Raw genomic sequence first — 25,460 nt, forward strand, 5'->3', positions numbered from 1 at the left:
TTTTCCCTCTCAACCTTTTTCTTCTGCCTTCTCCACATTATCCCTGACACCCTTAGGAATCAAGAATCTGCCAATCTCTGCCTTAAAAAATATCCATTTGCTTGGCTTCATCTGTGGCAAATAATTCCACAGATTCACCACCCTCTCACTAAAGACATTTCTTCTCATCTCCTTTCAAAACATACACCCTTTTATTGTGGCTATGGCCTCTGGTCCTAGACTCTCCCATTAGTGGAAACGGCCTTATTCTATCCAGGCCTTTCACTATTCGGAATGTTTTAATGAGGTTCACCCTCATCCTTCTATAATTCAATGAGTAGAGGGCCCAGTGCCGCCAAACGCTCATCATATGTTAGTTAACCCAATCATTCCTGTGATCAATCTCGTAAACCTCCTCAGGACCGTCTCCAATGCCAGCACATCCTTCCTCAGATATGGGGCTCAAAACTGCAAACCTGCTTGCACTTTCTCCCTGTGACCGCACGGGTATTCCTCTGAGTGTTCCAGTTTCCTCCCACATTGCAATGCTCATAAGTCATTGCAGCAGAATTAGTCCATTCGACCTATCAAGTCTACTCTGCCATTCAATCATGGCTGACCTACCTTTCCATCTCAACCCCATTCTCCTGCCTTCTCCCAATACCTCTGGCATCCTTACTAATGAAGAATTTGCCAATCTCCACCTTAAAAATACCCGATTTAAAGTGGCAAACTCTGCTTTAAAGTGGCAATGAATTACACAGACTCACTACCCTCTGACAAAAGTAATTCTACCTCATCTCCTTTGTAAAGGTACATCCTTTTATTCTAAGGCTGTGCTCTCTGGTCCTAGATTCTCCAACTCGTGGAAACATCCTCTCCACATCCACACGAACCAGACAATTATTCGATGTTTCAATGTCCCCCTCATCCTAGATAATACCTTAGGACTGCTCACACATTGTTGGTAGGATGGTTCAGTTATCAGGCTATTGAACCATCCCACCAACAACTAGTCCAGATCTACTATCTACCTCATTGGAGACACTTGGATTATCTTTGATAGGATTTTACTGGATATCTAGCACTAAACATTATTCACATTATTCCCTTTATTGTGTATTTGTACACTGTAGATAACTTTATTGTAATCATGTGTTGTCTTTTCACTGACTGGTTAGCACGCAACGAGCTTTTCACTGTACCTTGGAACACATGACAATAAAGTAATCCTTCTAAACTACAGCGAGTACACGCCCAGTGCTCGTCATCATACATTAACCCAATCATCCTCTGGATCATTCTCATAAACCTCTGACCCTCCAATGCCAGCACATCTCTCCTCAGACAAGGGACACAAAACTGCTCACAATGCTCTGACAGTGCCTCATAAAGCCTCAGCATTACATCCCTATTTTTATATTCTAGTTCTCTGGAAATAAATGCTAACATTGCATGTGCTTTCCTTACTACCAATTCAACATGCAAATTAACCTTTTGGAAATTCTGCTCCAGCATTCCCATGTCCTTCTGCACCTCCACTTTCTGAATCCTCTGCCCATCTAGAAAATAGTCTACCACCAAAACATTCCTACTCCCAAAGTGTATGACTGCACATTTTGCTATGCTGTATTCCCTCTGCCACTACTTTGGCCACTCTCTCAACCTATCCAAGACCTTCTGCAGAATCCCTGCCTCACTGACATTACCTACCCCTCCACCTATATTTGTGTCATCCACAAACTTGACGACAAAGCCTTCAATTCCCTCATCCAAATCATTAATAGACAATGCAAAGTCTAGTGGCCCCAAAACCAACCCCTGCGGAACTCCACTAGTCACTGGCAGCCAACCAGAGAAAGCCCCCTTTATCCCCACTCTTTGGCTCTAAAATCTTACAACCATTGAAGTCAGGCTAATCGGCCTATAGCTTCCCCTCTTATCCTTCGTTGCCTTCTTGAATAGCGGAGTAACATTTGGAATTTTCCAGTCCTCTGGCACCACTCCTGACTTCAGTGATTCTTGAAAGATCACAGTAATGCCACCACAATCTCTAATGCTATCTATTTCATAACTGTGGGGTGTTGTCCATCTGATCCAGATGACTTATGCACCTTCAGACCTTTCTGTTTCCCAAGCACCTTCTCTTTAGTAATAGCAACTCCACTACCTTCTACCCCCTAACTCTCTTGAAATACAGACATTTGGCTGGTGTCTTCTTCTGTAAAGACTGATACAAAAAACTTTTTTAATTCATCTGCCATTCCATTATTCCCTGTTATTACTTCAAAGAACATTACAAAGAAGGGTAGTCGAAGTAATCCAAGACATTCTGGGCCTGGGAACCACACGTCAGAACTTTTTTCGCAGAGTGGAAATGTCAAAAACTGCATGGCACAGCATAAAGGTATGAGAGGCCTTAACACCTTAAGTTTAATGGAGATGAATGGGGCATGTTTTTTACACAGAGCGGCGGGCGCCTGAAACACACTGGTGGTGTGGTGATGGTGGTAGATATGATAGTGGCATTTAATGCCGAGAATGGAAGGATATGGATCATGCACAGGCAGAGGAAATTTGGTTAAGCTTCATGCTTGGCATGGCCATTGTGGGCTGAAGGGACTGTTCCTGTGCTTCTAACACTCCAGATGCTGCCTCACCACTATGATGGACCATAGTCAAAGATCTTCCTTATATCTAAACATAAACGTTTTTGCAATAAAGGCCATCCTAACTAACACCCTAAAGGCCATTCTTGCCTTCCTAACTACTTTCTTCAGCCTGCTAACGTTTTGCAACTCCTGCACAAGAACACATGACTTCTCTACTTCCGCAATAGATCATGTACAAAATATTGAACATAGAATAGTACAGCACAGGAACAGGCTCTTCCGCCCACGAGGTCTGTGCCTAACATGATGCCAAAAGCAACATATCTGCCTACATAATCCATATTCCTCCATATCCTGCACATCCATGTGCTTATCCATAAGTCTATTAAATGCCACTATCATAACTGCCTCCATTTCCAACCCGACAACTTGTTCCAGGCACCCACCATCCTTTGTGTAAAAAAAGCCTTGCCCCACACATCTCCTTTAAACTTTGCCCCTCTCACCTTAAAGCTATGCCCTCTAGTATTTGACATTTCGATCCTGGAAAATAGGTTCTGACTATCTCCCCTATAACCATATAACAATTACAGCACGGAAACAGGCCATCTCGGCCCTACAAGTCCGTGCCGAACAACTTTTTCCCCTTAGTCCCACCTGCCTGCACTCATACCATAACCCTCCATTCCCTTCTCATCCATATGCCTATCCAATTTATTTTTAAATTATACCAACGAACCTGCCTCCACCACTTCCACTGGCAGCTCATTCCACACCGCTACCACTCTCTGAGTATAGAAGTTCCTCCTCATATTACCCCTAAACTTCTGTCCCTTAATTCTGAAGTCATGTCCTCTTGTTTGAATCTTCCCTATTCTCAAAGGGAAAAGCTGGTCCACATCAACTCTGTCTATTCCTCTCATCATTTTAAAGACCTCTATCAAGTCCCCCCTTAACCTTCTGCGCTCCAGAGAATAAAGACCTAACTTATTCAACCTTTTTCTGTAACTTAGTTGTTGAAACCCAGGCAACATTCTAGTAAATCTCCTCTGTACTCTCTCTATTTTGTTGACATCCTTCCTATAATTGGGCGACCTAAATTGTACACCATACTCCAGATTTGGTCTCACCAATTCCTTGTACAATTTTAACATTACATTCCAGCTTCTATACTCAATGCTCTGATTTATAAAGGCTAGCATACCAAAAGCTTTCTTTACCACCCTATCTATATGAGATTCCACCTTCAAGGAACTATGCACGGTTATTCCCAGATCCCTCTGTTCAACTGTATTCTTCAATTCCCTACCATTTACCATGTATGTCCTATTTTGATTTGTCCTGCCAAGGTGTAGCACCTCACATTTATCAGCATTAAACTCCATTTGCCATCTTTCAGCCCATTCTTCCCAATGGCCTAAATCACTCTGTAGACTTTGGAAATCCTCTTCATTATCCACAACACCCCCTATCTTGGTATCATCTGCATACTTACTAATCCAATTTGCCACACCTTCATCCAGATCATTGATGTACATGTCAAACAACAAAGGACCCAACACAGATCCCTGAGGCACCCCACTAGTCACCTGCCTCCAACCCGACACACAACCATTCACCATTACCCTCTGGCTTCTCCCATTCAACCACTGTTGAATCCATCTTGCTTCTCCTGCATTTATACCCAACAGTTGAACCTTCTTAACCAACCTTCCATGAGGAACCTTGTCAAAGGCCTTACTAAAGTCCATATAGACAACATCCACTGCTTTACCCTCGTCAATTTCCCTAGTAACCTCTTCAAAAAATTCAAGAAGATTAGTCAAACATGACCTTCCAGGCACAAATCCATGCTGACTGTTCATAATCAGACCCCGTTTATCCAGATGCTTATATATATTATCTCTAAGTATCTTTTCCATTAATTTGCCCACCACTGAAGTCAAACTAACAGGTCTATAATTGCTAGGTTTACTCTTAGAACCCTTTTTAAACAATGGAACAACATGCGCAGTACGCCAATCTTCGGGGACTATTCCCGTTTCTAATGACATTTGAAATATTTCTGGCATAGCCCCGGCTATTTCTACACTAACTTTCCTCAATGTCCTAGGGAATATCCTGTCAGGACCTGGAGACTTATCCACTTTTATATTTTTCAAAAGTGTCAGTACTTCTTTTACTTTGAAACTCATAGTATCCATAGCTACTCTACTAGTTTCCCTTACCTCACATAATTCAATATCCTTCTCCTTGGTGAATACCGAAGAAAATAAATTGTTCAATATCTCCCCCATCTCTTTTGGCTCTGCAGATAGCTGTCCACTCTGTCTCTCCAATGGACCAATTTTATCCCTCGTTATCCTTTTGCTATTAATATAGCTGTAGAAACCCTTTGGATTTACTTTCACCTTACTTGCCAAAGCAATCTCATGTCTTCTTTTAGCTTTTCTAATTTCTTTCTTAAGATTCTTTTTACATTCCTTATACTCCTCAAGCACCTCATTTACTTCATGCTGCCTATAATTATTGTAGATCTCCCTCTTTTTCCGAACAAGATGTCCAATTTCCCTTGAAAACCAGGGCTCTTTCCAATTTTTACTGTTTCCTTTCAACCGAACAGGAACATAAAGATTTTGTACTCTTAAAATTTCCCCTTTAAATGTCCTCCATTTCTCTTCTACATCCTTCCCATAAAACAAAATGTCCCAGTTTACTCCTTTTAAATCATTTCGCATCTCATCAAAGTTAGCCTTTCTCCAATCAAAAATCTCAACCCTAGGTCCAGTTCTGACCCTCTCCCTAATTATATTGAAACTAATGGTATTGTGATCACTGGACCCGAAGTGCTCACAATACCTATCTATGCCTCATTTGCAACTCTCCTTCATTTAGATAATGTTCTACTTTTGAATTCCTCTTCCAGTGCATGACCTCACACTTTCCACATTAAACTCCATTTCCTAACTTTTGGTTCTTCATTCTCTCTGTAGAGTCATAGATTCAAAGTGTCAAAGAGTGATACAGTGTGGAAACGGTCCATATCCCTCCAAACCTGTCCTTTCCATGTACTTGTCAAACAGTTTCTTAAACGATGGGATAATCCCAGCTTCAACTACCTCCTCTGGCAGGTTGTTCCATACCCCGACCACCCTTTGTGTGAAAAAGGTACCCCTCTGATTCATATTAAATCTTTTCCTCTTCATCTTGAACCTATGTCCACTGGTCCTTGATTCCCCTACGCTGGGCAAAAGACTCTGTGCATCTGCCCGATCTATTCCCCTCTTATACACCTCTATAAGATCACCCCTTATCCACCTGGGCTTCATGGAATAAAGAACAAGCCTACTCAACCTCTCCCTATAGTTCACACCCTCTATTCCTGGCAACATAAATCTTTTCTGAACCAATTCAAGCTTGACAATATCTTTCCTATAACATGGTGCCCAGAACTGAACACAATATTCAAAATGCGGCCTCACCAACGTCTTAAACAACTGCAACATGACCTCCCAACTTCTATACTCAATACTCTGACTGATGCAGGCCAAAGTGCCAAAAGCCTTTTTGACCACATCTACCTGCGAGTCAACCCTCAAGGAACCATGCACCTGTACTCCTTGATCCCTCTGCTCTACAACACTAACCAGAGACCTACCATTTATTGTGTTGGTCCTGCCCTTGTTCGATGTCCCAAAATGCAACACTTCACATTTCTCCGTATTATATTCTATCAACCATTCCTCTGCCCACTTGGCCAATCGATCTAGATCCTGCTGCAATCGTTCACAACCATCTTCACTATCTGCAAAACCGCTAACTTTTGTATCATCAGCAAATCATGCCCTGTATGTTCTCATCTTGATGTAGATGGCAAGTTCCATGAAGTCCATGCACACAATTACTGAAGTCCATGCACACAACATCTACAGCTCGGCCTTCATCAACCTTTTTGGTCACATTTTCAAAAAAATCAATCAGATTTGTGAGACACAATCTCCCACATACAAACCCATGCTGACAATCCCTAATCGACCCTTGCCCATCCAAATGCCTGTATATCCTGTCCTTCAGAATACTCTCCAGTAACTAACCAATTATAGATGTTAAGCTCACTGGCCTATAGTTCCCAGCATTTTCCCTGCAGCCCTTCTTGAAAAGAGGTAAAACATTTGCCACCCTTCAGTCTTCCGGCACCTCTCTTGTATTTAAGGACAACTCGTAAAATTTCAACCAGGGCTCCTGCAATGTTCTCTCTAGTTTCCCACAATGTCCTCAGATATATCAGATCAGGCCCTGGAGATTTGTCTGCCTTCAAACACGACGGTACCTTCAGTACTTCTTCGACAGTAATCCTGACTGCTCTCAAGACACTTCCAGTCACTGCTCCAATTTCCTAGGTCCTACTGTCTTTCTCCTCGGAAATACAGAGGAGAAATACTCATTGAGGGCCTTGCCCATCTCCTGTGGCTCCACACAGAGGTGACCGCTTTGATTCCTGAGAGGTCCCACTCTCTCCCCTCCAGGGATGCACTTGATCCCAGCTGCCTATACATGTCCCATGCATCCTTCTTGTTTTTGACTAATGTCTCAATTTCCCTCGTCAGCCAAGCTTTCTTATGTTTGCCTGCTTTGTCCTTCACTCTAATGGGGACGTACACATCCTGAGCTTTCTTCAGTTCACGTTTAAAAACATCCCACTTGGCTGATGTTCCTTCCCCATCTAATAACCTGCTCCAGTTAACCTGAGCGAGACCTTCTCTCATACCCTCAAATTGGCCTTAACCCAGTTGAGCATTTAAACACGTGACCCTCTCCGTCCCTATCCATATAACTATCTTAAACCTAATCGAAATGAGATCACTGGTCCCAAAAGGCTCCTCCACACACACCTCATTAACGTGCCCTTCCCAATTTCCCAATACTAGATCCAGCATTGCCCTCTCACGTGTAGGGGCCTCCACATACTGCTTAAGAAACCTCCTGAACAGTTTTGAGGAATTGCACCCCATCTGAACCCTTCACGCTATGATTTTCCAAATCTCTATTGGGAAAGTTGAAATCCCCTCCTACAACAACCTTATTTGACCTGCAGCTGCCTGCAATCTCCCGGCACATTTGTTCTTCTAATTCCTGTTGACTATTCGGCGTCTGTAGTACACCCCCAACAAGGTGATCATCCCTTTCTTGTTCCTCAGCTCCACCCGTATAGCCTCACAACATGAACTGTCAATAATGTCACCTCTCAACACAGCCGTGACATCTTCCTTTACCAACAATGCAATCCCCTTCTTTTCTCCTCACCCCTGTCTCTCCTGAAGCTCCTTTACCCCAGATTATTGAGCTGCGAGTCCTGCCCCTCCCTTAATCAGGTTTCAGTCATGGCTACAACGTCCCAGTCACTCGTACCTATCCATGCCCTAAGCTCATCTGTCTTACCCATCAGGATCTTTGCAATAAGATACGCGCAGTTTAAACCAACCTTCCTTCCTCGCTCTCCTACCTATTCTGCCCACTAACCTTTCCCACACCATCCACCATACCAACTTCTAGCCTCTCAGTGTCATGTCCTGCACGAGATCCCACCCACCTGCCAATCCAGATTAAACCCTCCCGTGTAGCAATAGCAAACCTTCCCGCTGGGATGTTGGTTACGTTTAGGTGCAACCCGTCCCCTATATTATGTGCAACCCTACCCCTTTTTGCAACCCTGCCCCGGAAGAAATCCCAATTATCCAGAATCCCTGCCCCCTTCACAAACTCCTCAACCACATATTCATTTCCCCTGTCTTCTTATTCTTACCTTAACTAGCACGTGGTACTGGAGGCAATCCTGAGATCACTATCCTGCAGGCACTACTTTTCAGTCTTCTACCCTATTCCGTAAATTCTTGTTGCAGAACCTCCTTCCTCTTCCGACGTATGTGCCAATATGCACAACAACATCCGGCTGCTTCCCCTCTTGAGGATGTGGTGCAGCCGCTCCGAGACGTCCTGTCCTAATACCAGGGAGGTAACACACCATCCTGGAGTCTCTCCTGCTGCAGAGTCCAAACATAATTCAGCATCTTATTTCATCTGCGTCACGGTGGTGCAGCGATAGAGTTGCTGCCTTACAGCGCTTGCAACACCAGAGTCACGGGTTCGATCCTGACTATGGTGCAGTCTGTTCGGGGTTTGTACGTTCTCCCCGTGACCACATGGGCTTACTCCGAGTTTCGGTTTCCTCCCACACTACAAAGCCGTACAGGTTTGCAAGTTAATTGTCTTGGGTTTGTATAGTTGGTATAAGTGTAAATTGTCGCTAGTATGTGTAGGATAGTATTAATGTGCGGGGATCGCTGGTCGGCGCAGACTCGGTGGGCTGAAGTGCCTGTTTCCATGCTGTATCTCTAAACAAAACTAAAATCTATTATAATCTTATCGGCAAACATGACACTGAGTCCTCGCCCCCAGGTCATTAATATAAATTCCAACTAGCCTAATCCAAGAACTGACTTGAATGCACCCTCATTGCAGACTTACAGCTTGGAAAAGATTCATTCATTCTTATATCTGTTAACCTTGGCTATTTTTCAGGTATGATTTCAAGGATGAAATTTGTATGAATGGATTTCATGAAAATAGAATTTAGAACAGTGCAGAAACAGGTTCTGCAGATACAAAGTCAGTGCCGATCGTGATAGCAATTTAAAGCACACATCCCCCACATGTGGTCTGTAACCAGCCATCCCCACTGTTCATGTGTCTGTGAATGCCTCAAACATTGCTCTCATTTACAATGGCTCTTTTCTCCTCAGGGGAATGATGCTCACAATCTACATCTGATCACTCTGGTCGGCGTTATTGTCTCTCTGGTTTGCCTTGCGCTGTCAGTCCTCACCTTCACCCTGTGTCGGGCCCTTAAAAGTATCAGGACCACCATCCACACTCACCTGTGCATCAGCCTCTTTTTGGCAGAACTGCTGCTCATCTTTGGAATGGACAAGACCGAATATCGGGTAGGTGAAGATAATGGTGACCACTTCTCCCGTTGACCTCACTCAGGAACAGACCTTGGTGCACAACACCAAGATGGGCAGTGAGCCACATCACTGTTCATTACTGCACTCAACACATGCTACTGTTTGGCGCCGACAGTGTAATGGCCCAGTGTATAATCCAATGCATCATCCAATGTACAACCCAATGTACCAATCCATTAGTGTGTAAGAAGGAACTGCAGATGCTGGTTTCAACGTAAGATAGACACAAAAAGCTGGAGTAACTCAGCGGGACAGGCAGCATATTTGGGGAGAAGGAATAGGTAACATTTCAGGTTGAGACCAGTCTGAAGAAGTTTATATGAACAATTTGTATGAGAATATGCAAGGCATGATTAGTAAGTTTGAAGATGCCATTAAAATAGGTGGTATCATAGATAGTAAATAAGGTTGTCAATAATCAGCCGGGTAAGTGTACCAAGGAATGATTAATGGAGTTTAATTAGGATGAGTACATAGTATTTTATCTAGAATAATGGAATCAAGAACCAGATGGCGATAGAGGAGGCCCAGAACAGAAAGGTTACTGTAGGAACAAGAAGGGGAGTTAAAATGGTTAGCAACCGGGAAATCCAGTTGGCCATGGTTTAGTACGAGCGTAAGTGTTCAGCGAAACAGTCGGCCGATTCTACACTTGGTCTCGCCAATGTAAAGGAGGCCACATCTGGAACACAGAGGATGAGACACAAAAAGCTGGAGTAACTCAGCAGGACAGGCAGCATCTCTGGAGAGAAGAAATGGGTGATGTTTTTGTGTATATCTTCGGTTCAAATCAGCATTTGCAGTTCCTTCCTACGCACAGAAGATGAGGTTGGTCACGTGACCCAACTTCATCTCAACTGGAAGGGTTGCTGGGGTCCTGGGTTGATGTGAGGGAAGAGCTACAGGGACAGGTGTTACATCTCCTGCGGTTACAGGGGAAGGTACCTGGGAAGCGGGTGATTTGGGTGGGAAGGGATGAGTGAACCAAGGAATAGAAGAGGGAGCTGTCTCTCTGGAAGGCAGAAAGGGGTGGAGATGGGAAGATGTAACTACTGATGGGATCACATTGGAGGTGGTGGAAATGTCAGAAAAATAAATGTTGGATATGGAAGCTGGTGGGGTGAAAGGTGAGGACCAGGGAAACTCTATTCTTGTTCCGTTTGGGGGGAAGGGGACGCAAGAGCAAAACTCGGGGACACTGAGGAGGCGCAGGTGAGGGATCTGTCTATGACAGCAGGGGGAATCCACATTTACTACAGAAAGAGGACATCTCGGATGTCCTAGGATGGGAAGCCTCCTCTTGGGAGCTGATTTATGGATAAATTGGCTGTAGGGGACAGTGTCTATATTACAATTGTACAAGATGTTGGTGTGGCCACATTTGGAGAGTTGTGTTCAGTTTTTGTCAGCATAGGATCAATGTCGTTAAGGTGGAAAGAGTGCAGAGAGGATTTATAAGGATGATGCCAGGACGGAGGCCTGAGCTATGGAGTGAGGTTAGGCTGGCTCGGATTTGATTCCTTGGAACGCAGGAGGCTGAGGGGTGATCTTATGGAGGTGTATAAGATCATGGGGGAAATAGAGGTGAATGCACAGAGTCTTTTCTCCAGAGTAGTGGAATCAAAAACCAGTGGACAACATTTTCAGATTAGATGGGCATTTAATAGAAATCTGGAAGGCAACTTTTTCATACAGACGGAGGTAGATATATGGAGCGGACTGCCAGAGGGGTAGTTGAGGCAGATACTGTAACAACATTTGAACAAAATTTAGACAGATACCTGGATAGGAAAGCTTTCCAGGGATATAGGCCAAATGTGAGCAAGTGAGACAAGTGCAGATAGGACAACTGGGTGGTCATGGGCAAGTTGGGCTGAAGGGCCAGTTTCAGTGCTGTACGAGTCTACGACTCCATTACTTGAACTGTCCCAAAATCTGTGAGAAACATTGTTGAACTTCTTTCATTCTACTGTGAGTGATTCAGAGATGTTTCTATACATCAGCAGTACTACATATGTGTTGTCCTTCTGCAACATGCTGAATCATAAAAGGATCTGGTTCAGTACATCTTGTTATTTCCTTTTTTTCTGCATTCTCGAAGAGATCTGTAAGATTATACAGCAAGTAGCAAGCTTTATTTAGTGTATGGTTTGGTCCACCCAGGATGATAACATCACTTTCTCCGTCTCTCAAAATAGACCATAGATATAGAAATGTCAGAGCAGAACTGGTGAAAACCACACGTGCGCACAAACCAACTCAGCTGTAGAGATAGAGAAGGCAAGTGAGAGAAAGTTGTCCTCGCCCATATTGTACTGAACTGTGGTGAGCAGCATGTGCCTGCTACAACCCAGCACAGTTATGAAAGGACATTGAGCTTCATAAATGCTGCCTCACCACTTCCTCTGGCAGTTTGTTCCATATACCCAGCACCATCTGTGTGAAAGCATTGTCCCTCAGTTTCCTATTAACTCTTTCCCATCCCTCCTTAAACCTAAGCTCTCTAGTTGTTAAATGCCTGATGGGAAAAACACTGTGCAGGGGTAGCACAATGGTGCAGCGTTAGAGCTGTTGCCTCACAGCGCCGAAACCCAGGTTCAATCCTGACAACGAGTGCTCTCTCTGTGGAGTTTGTACGTTTTCCCTGTGACCGCGTGGGTGCTCCACTTTCCAACTACATTCCAAAGACGTTCGTGATTGGCTTCTGTAAATTCCACCTAGTGTGTAGGACTAGCGTAGGGATGATCGATGATCGATGTGGACTCGGTGAGCTGAAGGGCCTGTTTCCATGCCGTTTCTCTAAAGTCAACTAAACATTCACTCCATCTACTCCCCATGACTTTATACATCTCTGTAAAATCATCCGTCAGCCTCCTATGCTCAAAGGATTAAGGTCCTAGCCTGCCCAACTCTCTCTGTAGCTCTAGAGAGCTCTTGGGTCCCAACAACATCCTCATAAACCAACTTTGCTATCTTGTGTCAGCTTTATGAAATCTTTCCTAAACTGAAGACAATGCCCAAGTACAAGTTCACCTTACTAAAATCCTTGTAGACAACATCCACCACCCTGACCTTATCGACCACGTTTGTCACCTCCTCATAGGTCAGGGCATTACAACCATATAACCATATAACATATAACAATTACAGCACGGAAACAGGCCATCTCGACCCTTCTAGTCCGTGCCGAACACGTATTCTCCCCTAGTCCCATATACCTGCGCTCAGACCATAACCCTCCATTCCTTTCCCGTCCATATAACTATCCAATTTATTTTTAAATGATAAAAACGAACCTGCCTCCACCACCTTCACTGGAAGCTCATTCCACACAGCCACCACTCTCTGAGTAAAGAAGTTCCCCCTCATGTTACCCCTAAACTTCTGTCCCTTAATTCTCAAGTCATGTCCCCTTGTTTGAATCTTCCCTACTCTCAGTGGGAAAAGCTTATCCACGTCAACTCTGTCTATCCCTCTCATCATTTTAAAGATCTCTATCAAGTCCCCCCTTAACCTTCTGCGCTCCAAAGAATAAAGCCCTAACTTGTTCAACCTCTCTCTGTAACTTAGTTGCTGAAACCCAGGCAACATTCTAGTAAGTCTCCTCTGTACTCTCTCTATTTTGTTGACATCCTTCCTATAATTAGGCGACCAAAATTGTACCCCATACTCCAGAATTGGCCTCACCAATGCCTTGTACGATTTTAACATTACATCCCAACTTCTATACTCAATGCTCTGATTTATAAAGGCCAGCACACCAAAAGCTTTCTTTACCACCCTATCTACATGAGATTCCACTTTCAGGGAACTGTGCACAGTTATTCCCAGATCCCTCTGTTCACCTGCATTCTTCAATTCCCTACCATTTACCATGTACGTCCTATTTTGATTTGTCCTGCCAAGATGTAGCACCTCACACTTATCAGCATTAAACTCCATCTGCCATCTTTCAGTCCACTCTTCCAACTGGCATAAATCTCTCTGTAGACTTTGAAAATCTACTTCATTATCCACAACCCCACCTATCTTAGTATCATCTGCATACTTATTAATCCAATTTACCACACCATCATCCAGATCATTGATGTACATGACAAACAACAGTGGACCCAACACAGATCCCTGTGGCACCCCACTAGTCACTAGCCTCCAACCTGACAAACAACCATCCACCATTATTCTCTGGCATCTCCCATTCAGCCACTGTTGAATCCATCTTGCTACTCCACCATTAATACCCAACCATTGAACCTTCTTAACCAACCTTCCATGAGGAACCTTGTCAAAGGCCTTACTGAAGTCCATATATACAACATCCACTCCTTTACCCTCATCAATTTCCCAAGTAACCTCTTCAAACAATTCAAGAAGATTAGTCAAACATGACCTTCCAGGCACAAATCCATGTTGACTGTTCCTAGTCAGACCCTGTTTATCCAGATGCTTATATATATTATCTCTAAGTATCCTTTCCATTAATTTGCCCACCACTGACGTCAAACTAACAGGTCTATAATTGCTAGGTTTACTCTTAGACCCCTTTATAAACAATGGAACAACATGCGCAGTACGCCAATCCTCCGGCACTATTCCCGTTTCTAATGACATTTGAAATATTTCTGTCATAGCCCCTGCTATTTCTACACTAACTTCCCTCAATGTCCTAGGGAATATCCTGTCCGGACCTGGAGACTTATCCACTTTTATATTTCTCAAAAGTGTCAGTACTTCCTCTTCTTTGAATCTCATAGTTTCCATAGCTACTCTACTTGTTTCCCTTACCTCACATAATTCAATATCCTTCTCCTTGGTGAATACCGAAGAAAAGAAATTGTTCAATATCTCCCCCATCTCTTTTGGCTCTGCAGATAGCTTTCCACTCTGACTCTCTAATGGACCAATTTTATCCCTCGTTATCCTTTTGCTATTAATATAGCTGTAGAAACCCTTTGGGTTTACTTTCACCTTACTTGCCAAAGCAACCTCATATCTTCTTTTAGCTTTTCTAATTTCTTTCTTAAGATTCTTTTTACATTCTTTATACTCCTCAAGCACCTCATTTACTCCATGCTGCCTATAATTATTGTAGGATCTCCCTCTTTTTCCGAACCAGTGTCCAATTTCCCTTGAAAACCATGGCTCTTTCCGATTTTTACTATTTCCTTTCAACCGAACAGGGACATAAAGATTCTGTACTCTTAAAATTTCACCTTTAAATGTACTCCATTTCTCTTCCACATCTTTCCCATAAAACAAAATGTCCCAATTTACTCCTTTTAAATCCTTTCGCATCTCCTCAAAGTTAGCCTTTCTCCAATCAAAAATCTCAACCCTAGGTCCAGTTCTGACCCTCTCCATAATTATATTGAAACTAATGGTATTGTGATCACTGGTCCGGAACTGTTCCCCAACGCATACCTCTGCCACCTGACCCGTCCCATTTCCTAACAGGTGGTCCAGCACCGCCCCTTCTCTAGTAGTTACTTCTATGTATTGCTGCAAAAAACTATCCTGCACACATTTTACAAACTCCAACCCATCCAGCCCATTTACAGAATGTGTTTCCCAGTCTATGTGTGGAAAATTGAAATCTCCCACAATCACTACCTTGTGCTTACTATTAATATCTGCAATCTCCTTACATATTTGCTCTTCCAATTCTCGCTCCCCATTTGGCGGTCTATAATACACCCCTATAAGTGTTGCTACCCCTTTCCCATTTCTCAGTTCCACCCAAATAGCCTCCCTAGACGAGCCCTCTAATCTATCCTGCCAAAGCTGTAATATCTTCCCTGATAAGCAATGCAACACCTCCACCTCTTGCCCCTCCAATTCTATCACACCTGAAGCAACGAAATCCTGGAATATTTAGTTTCCAATCACAGCCCTCCTGCAACCATGTTTCACTGATCGCCACAACATCATACTTCCAGGTGTCAATCCAGGCTCTAAGTTCATCCACCTTTCTTACAATGCTCCTAGCATTAAAATATACACATTTAAGAAACCCACCCTCTCTTATTCTCTGTTTATTGTCTTTTTCTTCACTCTCCCCTACATTTTGGGTCAGAGTGCTACCATTCTCTGCCTCCTGCCTCACACATTGACTGCTAGCTTTCCCAATTTGAGTCCCTCCCCCCAACCATACTAGTTTAAAGTCTCCCCAGTAGCCTTTGCAAATCTCCCCGCCAGGATATTGGTCCCCCTTGAGTTCAAGTGCAACCCGTCCTTTCTGTACAGGTCGCACCTTCCCCAAAAGAGGTCCCAATGATCCAGAAACTTGAATCCATACCCACTGCACCAGTCCCTCATCCACTCATTTATCCTCCACCTCGCTCCATTCCTACTCTCACTGTCGCGTGGCACAGGCAGTAATCCTGAGATTGTTACCTTTGCAGTCCTTCTCCTTAACTCTCTACCTAACTCCCTAAATTCTTCTTTCAGGACCTCTTCTCCTTTTTTATCTATGTCGTTGGTACCTATATGCACCACAACTTCAGGTTCCTCTCCTCCCATTTCAGGATTTCTTGGACCCGTTCAGACACATCCCTGACCCTAGCACCAGGGAGGCAAACTACCATCCGGGTCTCTTGTCTGCGTCCACCGAATCGCCTATCTGACCCCCTGACTATAGAGTCCCCTATTACAATTGCCCTCCTCTTCTTTTCCTTACCCTTCTGAGCAACAGGACCGGTCTTTATGCCAGAGGCCCGGCCGCTGTCGCTGCCCCCAGGTAGGCTGTCTCCCCCACCCTTACTCAAACATGAGTACTTATTTTCAAGGTGTACAGCCACCGGGGTACTCACCAGTCCCTGCCTCTGCCCGTTGCCCTTCCTAACTGTGACCCAGTTTTCTGTCTCCCGTGGTCTTGGAGTGACCACCTCCCTGTAACTCCTATCTATGACCTCCTCGCTCTCCCTGAGCAGACAGAGGTCATCGAGTTGCTGTTCCAGGTTCCTAACACGGTCCCTTAGGAGCCCCATCTCGACGCACCTGGCGCAGATGTGGACGTCTGGAGGGCACTCAGACTCCACGACCTCCCACATCTGACATCCAGAACAGTAAACTGCCCTGGCCCTCATTCTCCCCCTTATCCGAATACAATAAAGCCTTACCCAGGATACAAGCCAATCAGCTGCTTGAGTATAAGAGTCAGGAAATCATGGTACAGGTTCAAAGGTTCAAAAGGTTCCAAGGTTCTTTATTTGTCACATACACCAATTGGTGAAGTGAAATGCGGATTGCCATTGCAGCATATTAAAAAGAATACAACATAACAATAATAAAGAAATTTAAACATAAAAATGAGGATGGGTCGACGGAGGAAGCCGCCTCTTCGACCGGGTAGGGACCCTGAAAGCAGTTTCCCCCTCACCCCCCCACCCCCCACATAAAAAATAATAGACCTCCAAAAACAAAACACTTGACTCACTAAAAATTAAAAAAAGAGATGAGAAAATGGACAGCTGCAGGCTGGGCAGCCGTACCCATACAGGACGGCGCCCCCCCACCAGTTCATAGGACTTTGGTGAGGCCACATTTAGAATATTGTGTGCAGTTCTGGTCACCCTATTGCAGGAAGGATGTGGAGGCTTTGGAAAGGGGGCAGAGGAAGTTTACCAGATTGTTGCCAGGATTAGGGGCTACATGGAGAGGTTGGACAGACTTGGATTGTTTTCTCTGGAATGCCGAGGCTGCGGGAAAACCTGATGGATGTACATAAAATTATGAGAGGCATAGATAGGGCAGGCAGTCAGAACCTTTTCCCCTGGATGAATGAAATCAAATACGAGAGAGCATTGCTTTAAGGTGAAAGGGCAAAATTTAAAGCAGATCCACTGGGCAGCTTTTGTTTTACACGGAGGGTGGTTAGTGCCTGGAATGCACTGCCAGGGTTGGTGGTTGTGGCAGATAGAATAGTGGCATTTATGAGGCTTTTGACTAGAGATATGGATATGCAAGGAATGGAGGGATGTGGATTATGCGCAGGTAGATAAGGGATAGTCTTGGCATCATGCTCAGCAAAGACATAGTGGAATGAAGGGCCTGTCCTTGTGCTGCACTGATCTGTGTTTTATGAACACTTGGGAGCTTTGAAACTTAATGGACAGTTTGCATTACAGTCAAGGAAGGGCTAAACATCCTATGACGTATGAAGGTCCAGGTCCTAATCAGATATATACAAGGATACAGTGGGAAGCTGAAGATTAAATCGCAAGAGCCCTGGCTAAGATATATAAATCATCATTAGACAAGGGTGAGGTGCCAGAAGACTTGAAGGTGGTTAATGTTGTGCCACTATTTAAAAAGTGCTGCAAAGAAAAACTTGGAACTATAGATCAATGAAGTTAACATCTGTGGTAGGTAAGTTACAGGAGAGGATTTTGAGGGATAAGGTGCATTTGGAAAGGTGGGGGATGTTTTTGATTGATTTTTTTAAATGAAATAACCAAAGGTTGAGGGCAGGGTTGTATCAATAGTCTCTATGGACTTTAGCTGGGCCTCGTGTAAGGTTCCCCATCGTAGGCTTCACTGGAAGGTTCGATAACGTGGGATCCACGGAGAGCCAGCTAATTGGATATAGAATGTGTAAGAAGGAACTGCAGATGCTGGTTTAAACCGAAGATAGACACAAAAACCTGGAGTAACTCGGCGGGTCAGACAGCATTTCTGGAGAAAAAGAATAGGTGACGTTTCGGGTGACGTTTTGGGTCGAGACCCTTTTTCAGACTCGACTCGAAACGTCACCTATTCCTTTTCTCCAGAAATGCTGTTTGACCCGCTAAGTTACTCCAGCCTTTTGAGTCTAACTGGATATAGAATTGGTTTCATGGATATGAGCAGGGAGTGTGTGCCTCACGGATCGATGCTGGGCTCATTCTGTTTGTAATTTATATTAACAATTTGTATGAGAATATGCAAGGCATGATTAGTAAGTTTGAAGATGCCAATAAAATAGGTGGTATATAGTAAATAAGGTTGTCAATAATCAGTTGGGTAAGTGGACTAAGGAATTTAATTAGGATGAACACATAGTCTTTTATCTAGAATAGGGGAATCAAGAACCAGATGACATAGGTTTAAGGTGAGAAGGGAAACTTTTAATAGGAACCTAAGGGCAATTTTTTCCACACAGAGGATGGTGGGTAAATGGAACAAGCTGCCAGAGGAGGTAGTTGAGGCAGGAAACATAACTACATTTATATGCCATGAAAGGGAAAGATTTAGAGGAGGGTGAAGTGGTAAAAACAGGAAAGCAGATTATTACCTAAATGGTGTCAAGTTCAGAAAAGGGAAAATACACTGGGATCTGGGGATCCTTGTTCATTAGTCACTGAAAGTAAGCATGCAGGTACAGCAGGCAGTGAAGAAAGCGAATGGCATGTTGGCCTTCATAACAAGAGGAGTTGAGTATAGGAGTAAAGAGGTCCTTCTGCAGTGGTACAGGGCCCTAGTGAGACCACGACTGGCGTATTGTGTGCAGTTTTGGTCTCCAAATTTGAGGAAGGGCATTCTTGCTATTGAGGGAGAGCAGCGTAGGTTCATTAGGTTAATTCCCGGGTTGGCGACCATGTCATATGTTAGAAACATAGAAACGTAGAAAATAGGTGCAGGAGTAGGCCATTCGGCCCTTCGAGCCTGCACCGCCATTCAATATGATCATTGCTGATCATCCAACTCAGTATCCTGTACCTTGTTGATAGAATGCGACATCTGGGCTTGTATACTCTGGAAATTAGAAGGATGAGAAGGGATCTTATTGAAACATATAAGATTATTCAGGGATTAGACACGCTAGAGGCAGGAAACATGTTCCCAGTGTCGGGGGACTCCAGAACCAGGGTCCACAGTTTAAGAATAAGAGGTAAGACATTTAGAACGGAGATAAGGAAACACTTTTTCACACAGAGTTGTGAGTGTGGAATTCTCTGCCTCAGAGGGCAGTGGAGGCCAGTTCTCTGTATACTTTCAAGAGTGAGATAGATAGGGCCCTTGAAGATAGCGGAGTCAGGGGATATGTGGAGAAGGCAAGAACGGGGTACTGATTGTGGATGATCAGCCATGATCACACTGAATGGTGGTGCTGGCTCAAAGGGCCGAATGGCCTACTCCCGCACCTATTGTCTATTTTCTATTATCACTGGCTCATGGGACTAGTGCAGATGAAGCAAGTTGGTTGGAATATGCTATTGGGCCGAAGGCCCTGTTTCCATGTTGTATGACTCTATAACTCCATGTTAGAGTGCTCTCTGCCAGAGAAGAGAATTCAAAAAAGTATTCAACATAGGGAATCTCTTCAATCTACTGGGGAAGTGAAGACAATGATGAGTTTTCATTGTGATGCATCAATACACTGGGCCCAGGACGGGCCTTCACAGATACACACGTCCAGGAACCTGAAGCTGTTGACTCTTTGTGTAGGAAACATAGAAACATAGAAAATAGGTGCAGGAGTAGGCCATTCGGCCCTTCGAGGCTGCACCGCCATTCAATATGATCATGGCTGATCATCCAACTCAGTATCCTGTAACTGCCTGCTCTCCATATCCCCTGATACCTTTAGCCACAAGGGCCACATCAAACTCCCTCTTAAATATAGCCAATGAACTGGCCTCAACTACCTTCTGTAGCAGAGAATTCCAGAGATTCACTACTCTCTGTGTGAAAAATATTTTTCTCATCTCGGTCCTAAAAGATTTCCCCCTTATCCTTAAACTGTGACCCCTTGTTTTGGACTTCCCCAACATCGGGAACAATCTTCCTGCATCTAGCCTGTCCAACCCCTTAAGAATTTTTAAAGTTTCTGTAAGATCCCCCCTCCATCTTCTAAATTCTAGCGTGTACAAGCCGAGTCTATCCAGTCTTTCTTCATATGAAAGTCCTAACATCCCAGGAATCAGTCTGGTGAACCTTCTCTGTACCCCCTCTATGGCAAGAATGTCTTTCCTCAGATTAGGAGACCAAAACTGTACGCAATACTCCAGGTGTGGTCTCACCAAGACCCTGTACAACTGCAGTAGAAACTCCCTGCTCCTATACTCAAATCCTTTTGCTATGAATGCTAACATACCATTTGCTTTCTTCACTGCCTGCTGCACCTGCATGCCTACTTTCAATGACTGGTGTACCATGACACCCAGGTCTCGTTGCATCTCCCCTTTTCCTAATCGGCCACCATTCAGATAATAGTCTACTTTCCTGTTTGTGCCACCAAAGTGGATAACCTCACATTTATCCACATTATACTGCATCTGCCATGCATTTGCCCACTCAGCCAGCCTATCCAAGTCACCTTGCAGCCAAGTCATCCGCAAACTTGGAGATGTTGCATTCAATTCCCTCGTCCAAATCAGTAATATATATTGTAAATAGCTGTGGTCCCAGCACTGAGCCTTGCGGTACCCCACTAGTCACTGCCTGCCATTCTTTAAAGGACCCGTTTACTCCTACTATGTGCTTCCTGTCTACCAGCCAGTTCTCTATCCACATCAATACTGAACCCCCAATACCGTGTGCTTTAAGTTTGTATACTAATCTCTTATGTGGGACCTTGTCGAAAGCCTTCTGAAAGTCCAGATATAACACATCCACTTTTTCGCCCTTATCCACTCTACTAGTTACATCCTCAAAAAATTCTATAAGATTCGTCAGACATGATTTACCTTTCATAAATCAATGCTGACTTTGTCCAATGATTTCATCACTTTACAAATGTGCTGCTATCCCATCTTTAATAACTAGCAGTTTCCCCACTTCCGATGCTAGACTAACTGGTCTGTAATTCCCTGTTTTCTCTCTCACTCCCTTTTTAAAAAGTGGGGTTACATTAGCTACCCTCCAATCCTCAGGAACTACTCCAGAATCAAAAGAGTTTTGAAAAATTATCACTAATGCATCCACTATTTCTGTGGCTACTTTCTTAAGTACTCTGGGATGCAGCCTATCTGGCCCTGGGGATTTATCGGCCTTTAATCCATTCAATTTACCTAACACCACTTCCCGGCTAACCTGGATTTCACTCAGTTCCTCCATCTCATTTGACCCCAGGTCCCTTGCTATTTCCGGCAGATTATTTATGTCTTCCTTAGTGAAGAGTGAACCAAAGTAGTTATTCAATTGGTCTGCCATGTCCTTGTTCCCCATGATCAATTCACCTGTTTCTGACTGCAAGGGACCTACATTTGTTTTAACTAATCTTTTCTCTTCACATATCTATAAAAACTTTTGCAGTCAGTTTTTATGTTCCCTGCCAGTTTTTTTGTTATAATATATTTTCCCTTTCCTAATTAAGCCCTTTGTCTTCCTCTGCTGGACTCTGAATTTCTCCTAGTCCTCTGGTAGGCTGCTTTTTCTGGCTAATTTGTATGTTTCATCTTTTGTTTTGATACTATCCCTGATTTCCCTTGTTATCCACAGATGCGCTACCTTCCCTGATTTATTCTTTTGCCAAACTGGGAAAGGACTGCAGATGCTGGTTTAAATCGAAGGTAGCCACAAAATGCTGGAGTAACTCGGCGGGACAGGCAGCATCTCTGGCGAGAAGGAATGGGTGAAGTTTCGGTTCCACAGTCTGAAGAAGGGTCTCGACCCGAAATGTCACCTATCCCTTCTCTCCAGAGATGCTGCCTGTCCCGCTGAGTTACTCCAGCATTTTGTGTCTGCTGTTGACTCTTTGTTCTGTTGTCCCGTTAATGAAGACAGGTTCATGGATCCCTAGCTTTCCTGAAGTTGTCTGGTTGCGTTATGGACTGGTTTGGCAATTTGAACACCTAGGAAGGAAGGAGAAAAGGAGAACACAATAATGGTGAACACAGCCTGGTCCATCACGGGTACCAACCTCCCCACCATTGAAGTGATCTGTAGGAGGCGTTGTCTCAAAGAGGCAGCAAGTATCATCAAGAACCCACACCACCTGGCCACGCTCTCATTTCACTTCCCCCATTGGGAAAAGGTTTGGGAGTCTGAAACTATGACCTCAGGCTGTTCAGGAACAGCTTCTTCCCAACAACCTCCAGGCTTTTGAATACTACACACTCCAACTACACTACAAACTATGAACTGCACCAAGTAATTTCAGTTTTTGTTTCGTACTAATATTGTTTTTTTGTAATTTATTGAACTTTGGTTTATTGCATTACCTATAAGTTCTGTGTTTACACAGCTGTTATGGCTGCCATGTAATAATTTCACAGTAGAAATAAGTGAGTAGAGCAGGGGACTGAGCTCACCGCCCTGAGGTGCCCTGTGTTGATGGCCATCGAGGAGCAAGTGTTGTTGCAATCTGGACTGATTGTGGTCTGGTGATGAGGAAGTCGTGAATCAATATAAACGACAAACCTTATAGGACGTCATCCAGCACAGAAACAGACCAACGGAAGTCATAGTGAAAATAGTGAGTGCATTGATGCTGTCTCCAGAATTCAACATAATGGAGTTGCCACTTTGGAGGGCATCAAACAGAATCCATGCTACGTTAGAAAAGGAGCAAGGGAGACGATAGGAAACTACAGGCAGTTGGTCAAACTTGAGTGGGCAGTGAAATGTATCTTCGTACCAATGCATTATCCCTTATCTCCCTTATCATTTATCCACACACTGTGAATGGCTCACGGTGTACAGATTCAATTGTAATCATGTATTGTCTTTCTGCTGGCTGGTTAGCATGTAACAAAAGCTTTTCACTGTACCTCGGTACACATGACAATAAACTAAACTGAAACTGCTGTGTACAACCAACCAAGTGTCCTGGCCCAGTGTAATGACCTAGTGTACCGGCCAAGTATACCAAACCAATATACTCAGCGCGCAGGCCCAGTATATTGACCTAGTGAACCAGCCAGTGTACCACCCTGTGCAGCCCAGCTCAGGCTCATTAATTCCTTGTTGTTCTCTTGCATCACTTCCAGGATCTTTGTGCCGTCATCGCTGGATTCCTGCATTATTTCTTCCTGGCCTGTTTTTCCTGGATGCTCCTGGAAGGTGTGCAGCTTTACCTCATGCTGGTGAAAGTCTTCAATGCAAAGAGTATGAGACCAACGTACATGTACTTGTTTGGCTACGGTTGCCCCCTGATTACTGTTGGCATCTCAGCAGCCGTGTATTCCCAGGGATATGGAACAGAGAAGCAGTAAGTATGAAAACTGTAGATTTTTTTACAGACATTGCACTCAGAGTACATTGAGTTTCCGTGACAGGAATAAACATGGTTGCCGGAGGAGGCCATTCGACCCTTTGCACCTATTCTAGCATTCAGTTGGTCCATGACCAAACTACAACCTCAGGACCATTATTTTGCACTGACCCTATTTTCCCCATATCCTTGATATCCATCTCTGTCTGAAAACACTCAGCCACTGAGCTTGCAAAACCCACTTGGGGAGAGGATTGCAAAGGTTCTCCACCCACTAAGTGAAGATATTTCTTCCCATCTCCACATGCAGCATGAGAACAGGTCCTTCATCCCATGAGGTCAACCATCAAGCAGCCTTTTATCCCAATCCTACACTGATCCCTCTTTCTCTTCCCAAAATTTCCATCAACTGCTCCAGATCCCCAAGTCCCATTCCTGTATTGTACTGTTCCATGTTCTGTGCTATCATTCATGGGATAATTTACAGCAACCTATCAACCTACACGTGTTTGGGATGTTGATGGAGACTGCAGCACCCAAAGGGAATTTGCGTGGATTTAGGTGGAACGTGCAAACTCCACATAGGCATCACCCAAAGTCGGGATCAAACCCAGGTGTCTGGAACTGAGGCAACAGTTCCATTAGCCACTCTAATTATGATCCCTGGTTGCCTGGGGAAATACTATCCTTGCATCTATTCTATCCCCATAGGAATTTCACATAAACTCTAGATATGCTTTCACCCTACCTATTCCCCTCATGATGTCATACACCTCCACAACATCACCCCTCCCTCCTGAATTTCAAGGAATAAAGATCTAGCCTGTTCAACCATTCCCTACAGCTCAGGGCCTCGAGTGCCAACACCTCACCACACAGGTGAGGTGCTGCAAGGCTGAAGGGTGTGCCTCTATTCAAGAAGGGCTCGAAGGAAGAGAGTATTCTGAGGGATAGGATATATATGCATTAGACAGGGGCTAATCAGGGCTAGTCAGCATGATTAGGTACATGGAAGTGTGTGACTTACCAATCTAATTAAATTTTGAAGTCATCAAAGAGGTTGAGAAGGGCAAAGCCATAGACATTGTCTACATTGGCTTCAGCAAGAGATTTGATGAGGTTCCGCAGGGTAGGCTGCACTGGATCATTAGATCATATGCGATCCAGGGAGAGCCAACTGACTGGATAGAGAATTAGCTTTGTGAAAGGAAGCAGAGGGTGATGGTGGAAGGTTATCATTCAGAATGGAGGTCTGTGACTAGTGGCATGCTAGAGAAGTGTGAAGGCATGATGAGTAAGTTTGTAGATGACACTAAACTGAGTGATATAATAGATAGCGAAGATGTTTATTAAAAAAATGCAGTGGTACAAGCCATTGGTACAAGACATTTAGAGTATTGTGTTCAGTTTTGGTCACCTGTTCTCACAAAAGATCTCCTTTATATTCAGCCTGTGGTGGGTGCCTGGTAATTTGTGCAGGGGAGGTGGTGGAAGCAGATATGATAGCATGTTTAATGGGCATTGAAACAAATACATGAGAAGATAGGGAATGGTGGGATACAGACCATGTGCAGACAGATGAGAATTTTTATGTTTTCATCATGATATGAGCAGTGAAGGTCTCTTTCAGTGATGTACAGTTCTTTGTTCAATGTTTTATGTCCTTGCCAACGTATGTATCCATCTACAATACAAGAATGCCATTTGCCT

At 44.0% G+C, this 25,460-nt stretch overlaps 1 protein-coding gene across 1 annotated transcript in view; it reads left to right on the forward strand.

The window, feature by feature from the left end:
* Positions 1–25,460, forward strand: part of LOC116991819 (adhesion G protein-coupled receptor E2-like) — a 157,268-nt gene that overhangs the window by 111,206 nt on the left and 20,602 nt on the right. Inside the window, exons 9-10 of the mRNA XM_033050784.1 lie at positions 9,392–9,592; positions 23,527–23,747. Coding sequence (XP_032906675.1) covers positions 9,392–9,592; positions 23,527–23,747 — 422 coding nt within the window. The remainder of the gene's footprint in view (positions 1–9,391; positions 9,593–23,526; positions 23,748–25,460) is intronic.

Source organism: Amblyraja radiata, chromosome 35, assembly GCF_010909765.2.
Source record: "Amblyraja radiata isolate CabotCenter1 chromosome 35, sAmbRad1.1.pri, whole genome shotgun sequence".
Lineage (NCBI taxonomy): Eukaryota > Metazoa > Chordata > Chondrichthyes > Rajiformes > Rajidae > Amblyraja > Amblyraja radiata.